This window comes from Octopus bimaculoides, chromosome 4 (genome assembly GCF_001194135.2).
Source record: "Octopus bimaculoides isolate UCB-OBI-ISO-001 chromosome 4, ASM119413v2, whole genome shotgun sequence".
Lineage (NCBI taxonomy): Eukaryota > Metazoa > Mollusca > Cephalopoda > Octopoda > Octopodidae > Octopus > Octopus bimaculoides.
Window position 1 is genome coordinate 18377675 of NC_068984.1, and position 13426 is coordinate 18391100.

At 36.3% G+C, this 13426-nt stretch overlaps 1 protein-coding gene across 1 annotated transcript in view; it reads left to right on the forward strand.

Moving 5' to 3' along the window:
- LOC106881370 (kinesin-like protein KIF13A) overlaps positions 1–13426 on the forward strand; it is a 696895-nt gene that overhangs the window by 457984 nt on the left and 225485 nt on the right. The window contains 2 exon segments of the mRNA XM_052966922.1: positions 5539–5650; positions 6826–7038. Of these exon segments, the coding sequence (XP_052822882.1) occupies positions 5539–5650; positions 6826–7038 (325 nt within the window).

Here is a 13426-nt window from a genome sequence, read left to right on the forward strand (position 1 = left end):
CCCCGGCTCTGAGATTGAACAACTATGAAATAGGCCATATGATATTTTAATGAATCATTATGTTTGCATTTTTATTTTTGTTTTTGGTGGAGGTGGAATGGACTATTTAAATATTTAGATTTATTGCTCAATAAAATGATATACTCCTGCCGACAGCTATGAAATTAATAAAATTTAATTATTTAACATAAAAATCATAAAAATCACTGCATCATTAAAATTTTTGTATGTTGCAAAACATCGTATACATTTCTCTCTCTAATATTTATGAACTGTGGAACTTATCTGAATTAATGATAGACTGTTACAATTTTAGCCCTTGGCTGATGTATTTCCAAAATATATAATTTATTACCCAAAATATATCTTTATCATTAGTGATTAAATATTGTAAGAATGATTGAAAGTCTGAAATATTAATATAAAAATAATGAGATACTTCGCTGACAATTTGTGTATTTCTAAAATTTATATTGCTGATGTTTGCCATCTAAGCAAGGTAAACTCTTCAGTATGATATTCAATTATTAAAGCAAACAGTTTCATTTGGAGGGGCCTCTCTGTGACAGCTTCACTTTCTAGAAAATGGCATCCATACTGCATGCACTTTTTTTTTCCTTTTGCAGGGCCTCCTAGACCAGTGAGACTGATAATGTTATTAATGTTTCTTTTGAACTTTTGTAAAGCAAACACCTGCAGAAAAAATTATGAGAAGGACTGGCTGTGATTATTGCACCAGATTAGAGTAGCATGAGCCCAGCCAGATCCAAAGAGCAGAGGCCATTATAGTAGTAGTAGAGAGAGGAGACAGCATTGGTGTAGACCAGAGGTTGGATCATGTCTGTGACTTTATGTCAGTTAGTTGGGCAACACTTTTCTCAATACAGTCTAGGATGTGACCTTAAAAAAAAAAGATGAACACACTAAATAATATAGTCCAACATACAGTGTTTGACAAAGAAGTGATGCGGTAGTGGTCATGGCTGGAATGCCTCTGATCATACGTCTACTCAGTCAGGGTTGACCTAGAAAAAACAATGAGCAAAATTGATGTTTTTGATATGAAGATAAAAGCAATAATATCTTGTAAGAGGGAACTACTGGAGATTTAACCCGTTAGCATTCAAACTAGATATATTCAGCCAAAATACTCTCCCTATTTTATGTTCAAGCTAGTCAGATCTGCCCTCTGCCATCTACACTATAATGTCATTCTAAAAATAAATAATTACATTATCAATATTTCAAATCTATTAGGCCATCCCATAAATAATGTGGTTTTTTTCAATTGCATGAACTAGAAGTTGGAGGGGGACAGGATAAACTACCTAAATCAACTTGCTATAAAAGCAGGTAGTAATTTTACCTTGCCCTTATTCTTAGTGCAAGTTTTGAAGAGTGCAGTTCAATTTTAATAATATTTTCAAAGCTATAATGGAAGTGACAAAGGAGCATATTCAGCTTATTTTGCTTTATGAGGTCAATAAAAGCAACAGTGCAATGGAAAGTGTGAGGAATATTAATACAGTATATGGGGATTGGACAATAAGCGTAAGCCAGTGCCAATGGTGGTTCCAGAAATTCTGAGCCGGAAACTGCAACCTAGAAGACAAAACTCATCCTGGAAGATCTGCAGAGCTCGACAAGGACATCCTGCAAACCCTAGTGGAACAAAATCCCATTGTAACTGTTGAAGAACTAGCAGAAAAACTTGGATTTGGTCATTCAACCATTCATCAACACCTGCATGCCATCAAAAAAGTCAGCAGATTGAGTCAATGGGTTCCTCCCAAACTTTCCAAGTGTAAGCGTGTGCAGAGAGTGCATGTGTGCTCTTCTTTGCTGTCATGTCTCATGAATGAACCTTCTTTGGACCGAATAGTGACTGGTGACGAGAAACGAGTTCTCTATAAAAATGTCAAGCACCAAAGACAGTGGGTGGCGAAAGAGGGAAACACCAGCACCCCAGGCTAAAGAAGGTCTTCACCCACGTAAGGTGTTGTTATATGTTTGGTGGGATATGAAAGATTTAGTCCACTTTGAATTTTTAAACCCAAACCAAACAATAACAAAGGAGATCTACTGTGAGCAACTTAAGTCAGCACTAGAAGAAAATCGACCATCTTTGGTTTCAAGAGGAAAGGTGTTCTTCTAACAGGATAAAGCTCAGCCACATACAGCGAGGATGACATTCCTAAGGCTGGAGCAGTTTGAATGGGAAACGATGCCCCACCCACCATATTTGCCGGACATTGTTCCATCTGATTATCATTTATTCCTCAGTCTTCAAAATCATTTGGATGGAAAAAAATATGAATTCTGTAGATGAGGTCAGAACAGTACTGGAGGAGTATATTTTTTCACAGACAAGTGAATTTTGAAGAGGGGTCTTGCAAATTTACCATATAGATGGAAGTGCATTGTAGAAAATGAAGGAGAGTATATTTTATATTAAAAAAAGAACTTTGTTTATCTTAATTTTGAAAAATAAATGAAGTATAAAAAACTGCATTATTTATGAAACGACCCAATACAAGATAATGCATGATTAATTCAAAACAATATGAATAAATAAGCATTATCTTTGAAAGAAAAATGTGAATGCTAAAGGGTTAAGTTGGAATGGATTGAGTAATGGTGATTGAGAGACTGAGAATACAAGGTATATGCCAAATGAATAGAAACGCTAATTCTAGTGAATTTATAAGAGAATCATTTAACAAAGTCTTAAGCATAAATTTGTTGATTTAAGAAAATTATTTGATTTTATATATATATATATATATTGAGAAAAAAGAAAGTCGGCAGAATTTTGGAAAAAAATCTTTTCATTTCTTCTCTGTTCCTTCCTAGAACTTGTCAAATAAGGAACGAAAGCGCTAATAATAAATAAATAAATAAAAGGATTTTTTTCCAAAATTCTGATGACTTTTTTTTCTCAATATTCAATTTCTGTACATCACACCTAACACTCTCTTTCTATATATATATATATGTGTGTGTGTATATATATATATATATATATATATATAGGGAGAATTCACAAAAAAACAAAAGACGAAGACAGGTGGTGTAGAAAACAAATAGATGTATTAGTATAACGCTCGGGAATTGAAAATGTCTTTAACGTTTCGAGCCTACACTCTTCCACAGAAAGAAACAAGGAGAGAAACAAAGAGAGAAAAACAATGTGTGTAATGGCTAGCGATCTATCATGGCGAATGCTGGACAGAAAGGTCACACAGGAGAGCTAAGGAGAAGGGGAGATAACAAAGTAGTAGTGATCCCAACTATAGAAGAGGATATATTACAGGGTAACCCCCAAAAACAGAACCCATAAAATTTTATCAAATCCTGCAAAGGTCCAGCAAATTTCTTGAAATTTGCTGGAATTAAACTTGGGTCTGTGTATGTTCATTCCCTTTGCATAAAAGTCAAGTTCTTTTCAAAATATGCTCCAAATGGCCTCTGCGACATTGGAGGCACACTTGCATACGTCGTGCAAAATTATCAATTACTTGAACACATTCCTCGTTGGAGATTTCCCATGATTGCTGCCTTCAGTTCACCAGTCATTTGAGGGTTATTCTGATAAACATTATCCTTGAGATACCCCCACAGATAAAACTCGGGGGAGGGGTCAAGTCCAGAGACTGCGGTGACCACTCAACACCACACTTCCTGCTGATCGGTCTCTCCTGAAATCACTCTGTCAGCCGGGCTAGGGAGTCATTTGATGCAGTGGTGGGGTGGACCTCATCTTGCTGGAATCCCTGTTCATCTCAATCTATCCCACTGCATCCAATTTGCCATTAAAATGACAGTGTGATAGTGATCATGAGTCTTTTAGCATTCCAATGCATATATTCTTTCTTTTTTAATATTTTTTCTAATTAAATGGTTTTAAGATTATAACGAAGTAAAATTTATGTATTAATTCTAATTATGCACTAGCCTCAACCTGTTAACTTTTTTTTCTATAACCTGCTGATCAGTGCAAAACTCAAGCTGGACATATCAGAATATGAAGAGAAGTTCTTGCTTTATTCTCAGTCCCGAGTGACTGACTAGAATGAATGTTCTCTGCTGTTAATATTTCTCTACTTTCTCTGTTCTTTGTTCAGTTATTACTTTACTAATTCCAATCATAGAAAAAAATCAAATGTCTTATGTAATTATAAAAAAACTGTGTTGGCTGTAAGAATCAAATTATTTTGTTCTGTACTTTTATAATCAAGTGACTGGATAAGCCTAATCATGCAACTAGCCATGATATAAAATTGATTTCTTTTGTCAACGCAAAAAGATCTGATCTTCTATTTCTGTTTTGTGAGAATAACAACTAGAATGTTATTTCATTCATGCTTTTCCATAAAGCATATCAACATGAATCAAATAACTTTTACCAAGAAATTACAACTTTGTCTACGCCATACTCTGAATTATCCAGGAACATCATCATCATCATCATCATTTAACGTCCGCTTTCCATGCTAGCATGGGTTGGACGATTTGACTGAGGACTGGTGAAACCGGATGGCAACACCAGGCTCATGATCTGAAATTATACTGGTCAATAAAGAAACAGTTAGCTAAGGAGTGGCTGTGTGGATAGGCACAGGAGTGGCTGTGTGGTAAGTAGCTTGCTTACCAACCACGTGGTTCCGGGTTCAGTCCCACTGCGTGGCACCTTGGGCAAGTGTCTTCTATTATAGCCTCAGGCTGACCAAAGCCTTGTGAGTGGATTTGGTAAACGGAAACTGAAAGAAGCCCGTCATATATATGTATATATATATATATGTGTGTGTGTGTCTGTGTTTGTCCCCCCAACATCGCTTGACAACCGATGGCGGTGTGTTTACATCCCCGTAACTTAGCAGTTCAGCAAAAGAGACCGATAGAATAAGTACTAGGTTTACAAAGAATAAGTCCTGGGGTCGATTTGCTCGACTAAAGGCAGTGCTCCAGCATGGCCACAGTCAAATGACTGAAAGAAGTAAAAGAGTAAGAGTCATCCATCTATTTTCTCTACCCAATATTCTTGAAAATGTCATGGGAGTAGAGTCCTTGGGCACTTCTTCTGTATGGCCCTACCAGAAGGAACTGTCATTACACTTTTCAACTGGATTTCCAAGCGTAACCAACTGAGACTATGGATATTATCCAGCCATCTCGTTCTTGGTCAACCCTTGGCCTCCTGCCAGATGGCTTGGTTTGAAGAATCCATTTACTAATTCTCTCCTGCAACATACTGACCACATGTCTGCAGTACTGGATTTGTGGGCCCTGAATGTAAAGTAGCAGCAGTTTGACCTGGAGAGGCACTCTGATCTTTGAGCTATGCACTCTGTCAATTAACACTATTTCAGAGATCCACTTGTATTCATGATCACACACCTTTGGTAATTATCTCATGGCCACAGGTGAAGATAGGCACAAAGAGTTTGGCTTTTTTATCAACTGCTCCTCTTTTGAGGATCAAACTCTGATGCTGGCACATCACTCTAAATTGTATTTCTTTTTTTAATTATTTTCCAGATCCTTAACAACACTTGGTCTAGTTATATCAGCTTTAGCTGACCAAGCTGCTGGGAAGAACAAGAATAAATTTGTACCATACCGAGACTCTGTCCTGACATGGCTGCTAAAGGTAATGTCTATATGTATATATTTATTGATTCTACTATTCTGTTGGTATTTTTTCTCTCTCTTTAAATTTTCTAAGTAAAATTTAAAGATAACTTCATGTTTATTATTTACATTATTTACATTTGACAGATATTTGTCCTCATCTTGTTTGTTGTTAACACGTTTTGGCTGATATACCCTCCAGCCTTCATCAGGTGTCTTGGGGAAATTTCGAACCTGGGTTCTCATTCCTAATGTATTTTTCAATGTTGTTGTTGTTGTTATTATTATTATTATTATTATTATTATTATTATTCAGGCCACTGCCTGGAATCGAACTCAGAATCTTGGAGTTAGTAGCCCACACTCTTAACAACTACGCATACGGGCATATGGCGTAGTTGTTAAGAGCGTGGGCTACTAACCCCAAGATTCCGAGTTCGATTCCAGGCGGCAACCTGAATAATAATAATAATAACAACTACAACAACATTAAAAAATACCTTAGGAATGAGAACCCAGGTTCGAAATTTCCCCAAGACACCTGATGAAGGCTGGAGGGTATATCAGCTGAAACGTTGTGTTAACAACAAACAAGATGAGGACAAATATCCGTCAAATGTAATAATATACATAATTCCTCATCTCTTAAATATAGAACTGAATTTCATGTTTGTTCCATTACTTTGAATCTTATTTTTCTGCAAAATTTATTGAAAATTTACTGTCTTGATATATATATGTATATTTCAAAAGACGTTTTTAGAAAGAATTCTCATGATACAGTCACAATATTTGAAGAAAGATTTTCTTAAATTAAAAATTATTAGTTATGTAGAAGAATCTTAGAAAAACAGAAATTTGTGTTTAGCACTTTCTCTGTTTACAGCTTTTCAAACACACATTATGGGGTAATCTATACAGAGGAAGTTGTGTTCTTTGAGGTTATTTTAATTCAAGAAGATCTCTCTTTATATATCATCATTATTATATATATATTTATTTTCTGTTAACTTTGGAGAAAGATTGAATGAAGTTGAAAAAACTGTGATAAACATGAATAGCCTACAGTTTTATAAGTTTATTTGAAGAGAAATTATTTTATGGATTATAAAACTATACTAATGCTATAGCTAACCTAAAGAAATTTACAGCTAAGAAGCTTTCATTGTGCTAATGTGAGTCATTTCTTTACAGGACAACCTTGGTGGTAACAGCAAAACTGTGATGGTAGCTACTGTGAGCCCAGCGGCAGATAACTATGAGGAAACACTTTCCACTTTGCGTTATGCTGACCGTGCAAAGAGAATTATAAACCATGCTGTGGTAAACGAAGACCCCAATGCTCGTATCATTCGAGAGCTCAGAGAAGAAGTTGTTGTATTACGTAACCAACTCAGCGAAGCTCAGGTAAAGAGTTTCTCTCACTACACTTGTGGTACATTTATACATTGATATATCATATTCTGTTATTTGTTTTCAGTTAGTGGACTGTTATCAAGCTGGGTCACTGTCTTGAAGAGTCTAGTTGAACAAATCTACCCCATGGCTTATTTTAAGTGTGATATTTATTTTGTCAGTCCCCTTTTTGTTGGACCACTAAGTTGTGGAGATGTAAAAATACAGACACTAGTCACAATGTGGTGAGGGTTGTGAGGTCCCACACAGTTCCCATCTACCTAATTCATTCATTGTTTGGCCCAAGATCATAGTAGAAGACACTTGTTCATGGTGCCATGCAGGGGGGAGGGAGTGAAGTGAACTGTTAAACCACACAGGCATGCCTGTTGCTGTTAAGTCCATTATCCTGTCCCTGTTGTGTTTTTCCTTACTGCTATTTTGCAGAAAATTTTATATTTCAAATTCATCATGAACTTGTTGATATAGGTGTAGGTATGGCTGTGTGGTAAGAAGTTTACTTCTCAACCATATGGTTTTAGGTTCAGTCCCACTGCATGGAACCTTCAGCAAGTGTCTTCCACTATAGCCTTGGGTTGATCAAATCCTTCTGAGTGGATCTGATATATGGAAACTGAGAGAAGACCATTGTGTGCGTGTCTGTCTGTTTGTCTGTCAGTCTGTGTCTTTATGTCTATGTTTGCCCCCACCAATGCTTAACAACTGATGCTGGTGTGTTTATGTCCCCATAACTTAGTAGTTCAACTAAAGAGATTATAGTAGAATAAGTACCAAGTTTAAAATATAAGTAGTAGGGTTGATTCATTCGACTAAAATTCTTCAAAGCAGTGCCCCAGCATGGCTGCAGTCTAGTAACTGAAACACATAAAAGATAAAGATAAAAGATGAAGTAGAAAATCATTCTATGCAAAAGCTATGACTTCCTATCATGTCAGACTATGAAATATGTGGGTTACAGTTCGTTACTATGTAACAATGAAATATTATTGTTTAGCCTCAAGTTAGCCCTTATTGAGCAGATCTATGATTGAAGGTGTTCAAGCTGTGAAAATCTCATTATTGTCTAAATTATACTTAACATTCCATTAATACACATTTGTTTACACATTTTCTTCCATTTCTTGAGATGGTAGATGTGGTTTGCAAAAAATTCAGCTGCTGTTTTTAGCAGTCATGAAATGTAAATACTGAATGTAAAAAAAAAAAAACATTTAATAAAAAAAAATGTTGATTCAAAGAAAAATGGGTATATAGGAATTATTTGTATCATGGTATGAATCTGTATTATTCACATGGTATGGATAATCAATAAAAATAGACAATGAGATCATCATCCTCATCATTTAGTGTCCACTTCTTTACATGTGCATGGGTTAGACAGGATTTGTAGAAGTGGATATTCTACAACCAGATGCCTTCCTGTTGTTGACCTTCACCTGTTTCCAAGCAAAGTAATGTTTTCCACAGAAGACAGGAAATAAACATCAATTGTATGATGGTGATGCTTGCTTACAACCCTTGTGTGAGGTCAAAAGACTAGGTTGCACACACACATGCATGTATATATATATATATATATATATAGATAGATAGATAGATAGATAGATGCCTTGTAAAAATCACTCAGTATACTCTGTAAAGTGGTTGGAGTCAAGAAAGGCATCTAGCCATAGAAACCATGCCAGAACAAACAATTGGAGCCCAGTGCAGCTCTCTTGCTGGCCAGCTCTTGTCAAACTACCCATGCCAGCATGGGTAGTTTGACATTAATGACAATGATATATATATAGTAAATCCAAAAAGAACAAACACAAAAGAACTTCAACGCGAGGATGTGGTACATGTAATGTATTAGCTGACGCTCAGGAAAGGAAAGAAAGATGGTTTAACGTTTCAAGCAGGCGCTCTTCTTCGGAAACAGAGGAAAGTTTAATAGAAGGGAAGACCAAGGAAGTAAATCACCAAGTTTCCATCTACCAAATCCACATTCAAAACAATGGTTGGTCTGAGGCTATAGTAGAAGACACTTGCATAAGGTGCCTTACAGTGGAACTGAACCCAGAACCACATGGCTGTCACACAGGTTTATTAATCACACAGTCATGCTTTTGCTATGCACTGTGCATATCTTACTTTTTCTTTTTTGTGGTAGGGTGTGCTTAAGCTACTGTCAAGCAGGCCAAGCAACCATTTAGAGGGGCCCTCGTTAGCTCATAATAACATTAAAAGTGGGGATTTGTGCAGTGTTGGCAATCGTGAATTTAAGTGAAACTATTCTGAATAGCAATGAAAACCAGGTTGTGGATTTGGCTTTGGCAAAAACTTACCAGAATGGCATGAGCCTATCTGTTCTTGAAGAGTATAGATAATAAAACATATAACAATATTATCTACATTTGAAGTATAGATAATATATATATGAATCACATGAATATTTACATTCCAGCTATTTCTTATATTGTTGATATGCAACCAAAGCAGTTTTTTTTTTTTCTTTACCTTTTTAAAAAAAAAAACGTGTTTTTAAAGATTTTCATGATCAAGCTATATTTACTTGTTGGATATCTATATTCTTAACAGAACACAGTATCTCTTCTGCTTTTTTTTTTTTTCCTTTTTTTTTTTGTTATTTTTTATTGCCCCCCCCCACTCCCTTTATGTATTTTTTCTCTCTCAGCACCAAGCCCAGTTTTATTTATGCGCCTTGTGCATACAGCTTTTTTCTTTTTTGTTATTTAGCTATATTTATTGCATCATCATCATCATCATCATTATTATTGTTATCATTATTATTATTATTATTATTATTAATGATTATTAGCTGAGACATGCAGAGGAAGATGTTTTAGTTCCATTGAACATAAGTTGCTTTTTATTATCTTATTGTAATTTGTATCATATTTAGTAACTGGATAGAATCTTTTATTGTCTTTTTGTGCGTGTGTATGCATGTGGAACATCTCCCTTATGAAGCAGAGAGTAATTTGAGTTCCAGTTATTGTTCGTTGACAAGGCAGGTCTTTTTTGTTTGTTTTTCTACGCATGGCAGTAGAAGTAGAAGCCTACTCCCCCAGTGTGAGAGGCTTCAGCCTGCTATCAAGAAGAGGGTAGCAACAATAACAACAAAATGAACAAAGAACAAAGCAATAATAACAAACATGATGTAAAGCCAATGAGGGAACTACAACATGATTGCTTCTCTTGCTAGAAATAGCAGTCAGTTCTCTCTGAAATCAAATCCCACTGCTGTAGTCTTCGGTACTTCTAAAACAAACATCAGATTGTTATACACACATCTGCGAAAAGATGTCTCGAGAGAAAGGAGTGACAGGATAAACACACCTGGAACATATTTGGTCACGATTGACTACTATACCTTGGCACAGGTTGGTGTGTACGTTGCCCTTTCAAAGCCTAGCCAGGCTCATGGGCCCGGTTTCCCGGTTTCTATGGCGTATATGTTCCCCCCAGCTGGACGGGACACCAGTCCATCGCAGCATTACTCAAGAAACAGGAAGAAAGAGTGAGAGAAAGTTGGGGCGAAAGAGTACAACAGGGGTCGCCACCATTCCCTGCTGGAGCCTCGTGGAGCTTAGGTGTTTTCGCTCAATAAACACTCACAATGCCCGATCTGGGAATCGAAACTGCAATCCTCCGACCGCAAGTCCGCTGCCCTAACCACTGGGCCATTGGTATAGATAAATTATGTAGTAGAGGTTTAATCAATGTGTTCACGAGACTACCGAAATGCTCTGTCTGACTACTACTGACCACTACTATAAGAGTTCAGCTAGTCCATTCTTCCAATCCTCCAGGGGTGTCAATGACTCTTACCAAAACATTGACCTACAGCTAAACAATGACAAATACAGCAGTAAGAACAAAGATAATGGCAGTTTCAGCAGAAGCTGCTTAAAATCAGACCAAGATTCCGCCCTGAAACATGTCCAAGAAAGTAAATGAGATTGACAAAAATGGTAAAATGATACATCACAACCAGGCATTGTTATTTTCTCAACAAAGATGAAATGGAGTGCAACAAAGGACAGTTACTTTCTGGTGTTCCTAGATTTTGAGACACCTCGACTTGCACTCTGGCAGAAAAAAGCTATCAAATATATTGGGCTGGGGTTAGTCCACATTACTCCATAAGGTCAGCTAGTACTTAATAACCATCAAGAAGATATTCTACCAGACACTGCATCTCTCTGCATTTTCTATTGTAGAAAGTATAAGTGTTATTTCTTTACTATCCACAAGGGGCTACACACAGAGGGGACAAACGAATTAAGTCAATTATATCGACCCCAGTGCATAACTGGTACTTATTTAATCAACCCCGAAATGATGAAAGGCAAAGTCGATCTCAGTGGAATTTTAACTCAGAACATAGTGGCAGACGAAATACCTCTAAGCATTTCACCCAGCGTGCTAACGTTTCTGCCAGCTTGCTGCCCTGTAGAAAGTATAACTGTGTGAGTGTGGCTATACTAGACATGTAACAAATGTTGATCTTTTACATGTAGTGATGGTGGTGTTAACTCTAGCAGATGATTATGAGGAAAACTGGTTTAATATGACCAGTCTGTTAGAATACAGTCAACCTCACTAGTGATGGTGCTATGACAGAATGCACCCAACACACTCTGTAAGGCAGTGGGTGAATAAATTAAGACAACAGAGGGTCCAGAGGGGCTTTGTTGAGGATATGGTGGCCTCTCTAGTACTGAGGACTGGTGTCATGATAAAATGCAACCACTACATTCTGTACAAACCAAGCCAAAAATCATATGTAGATGCAACATGTAGTCTTCCAGCTTGTCTAGAAAAGTAGTAAGTGTTAGTGACAGGAAGAGTATCCAGCAGTGAAACTATGTCTCATTAATATATTCATTTCACATTTGCTAGCATGGAAAGACAGATGTGAAAATGAATGAAGAAACAAACAAATGTGTGTGCACATCTAAATATGCATATATGTGTGTGTGTGTATATATATACATGTGTGTGTATCATCACCATTTACACCCACTTTTCCATGTTGAGGCAGATTTTTTACAGCTGAATGCTCTTCCTGTCACCAACGCTCACTTCTTTCTTTACATACATATCTTCTTGGGTATGTATGTGTGTGTGTATTTGTAAAGTATTTAGTGATTATTTTACATTTAAATATTATTTCTTTTGATATTTTTCCATTTATAAATCAACTGTTACTTTTAAATGATCTTGTCATCTGTCAAGACTTAGTTTCCTTTCCATCACCAACCGAAATCTGAAACATTATCGCTTTATCCCCGGCCATAAAACTAAGAAACCATAAAGCTAAGAAACTAAGTTTAACATGTCAGTCTTTGCAAAATGTTCTGTTGTTACATCCTATTTATCTTCTCTTGAAATAACTCTCTAAATGACTAAGTCCATCATCCACAGTGTTCTAGTTAAGACTAAATGACCAACCCATTATTTTTCTTCCCAGTTAAACATAGTAGTGAATATATTTGGCTTTTATTTCTAGTTGTTTTAGTGACCACATAGAAGCCCCTTTATCGGTGTGTGTTGAAAATATCTTTTTTTTTTTTTTTGACACATGGCTTTTTTGTAACACTTCATATGTTCCACTATTATCTCCCTTCTAAACCACCTCTCTAGACTACAGCTGCTATTGTTCAGTAAAGGTAATATTTCTGTTGTCATACATGTACAAATGTCACGATTGTCTGAACCTACCTGCCTCTATGTAAACACAGATTGATTTTCATACTCATCTTTCATCAATTATTATGGATTTGGTGGAAATGCTGGTAGTGGGGTGTTAGTATATCACCTGTGCTTCTGCTTCTCATTCTGAAATACTGATATTAGAATTCCAGAAAGACAAGCCAATGCCTCTCACTTTCCCTCTTCTCTCTCTCTCCCTCCCTCTCCATCTCCCTCCCCCCTCTCTCTCTCTCTCTCTCTCTCTCTCATGAGCAACATTTATTCATGTATTCCAATTTCTGTTGACAATAAACACCAATATCGATATGTCATAAAGTTCCTAATATGTCTACCAATATGGTGTCATCTGACGTTAGTTACCATAGATACAGCAGAGATCTGAAGACTTATTCCATCAGAAGTGACCATTCTTTTATGTTTAAGGACGGAGTATATGGTTTTATTTTATTTTATGGGTCTAATTTGCTTTCCCAAATTGTCAATAATTGGAAAGGCTTTCATAGCTAATGCTTGGTACAACTGTAACTTCAACTTTAGTTGATGATAGTTAGGAATCAAATTGAAATATTAAATGCTTTTATCGTTACTAATGTTTATAATACTAATACATATTTGTTAATAATTCATTATAGTAGGTATATGTATATATATATATATA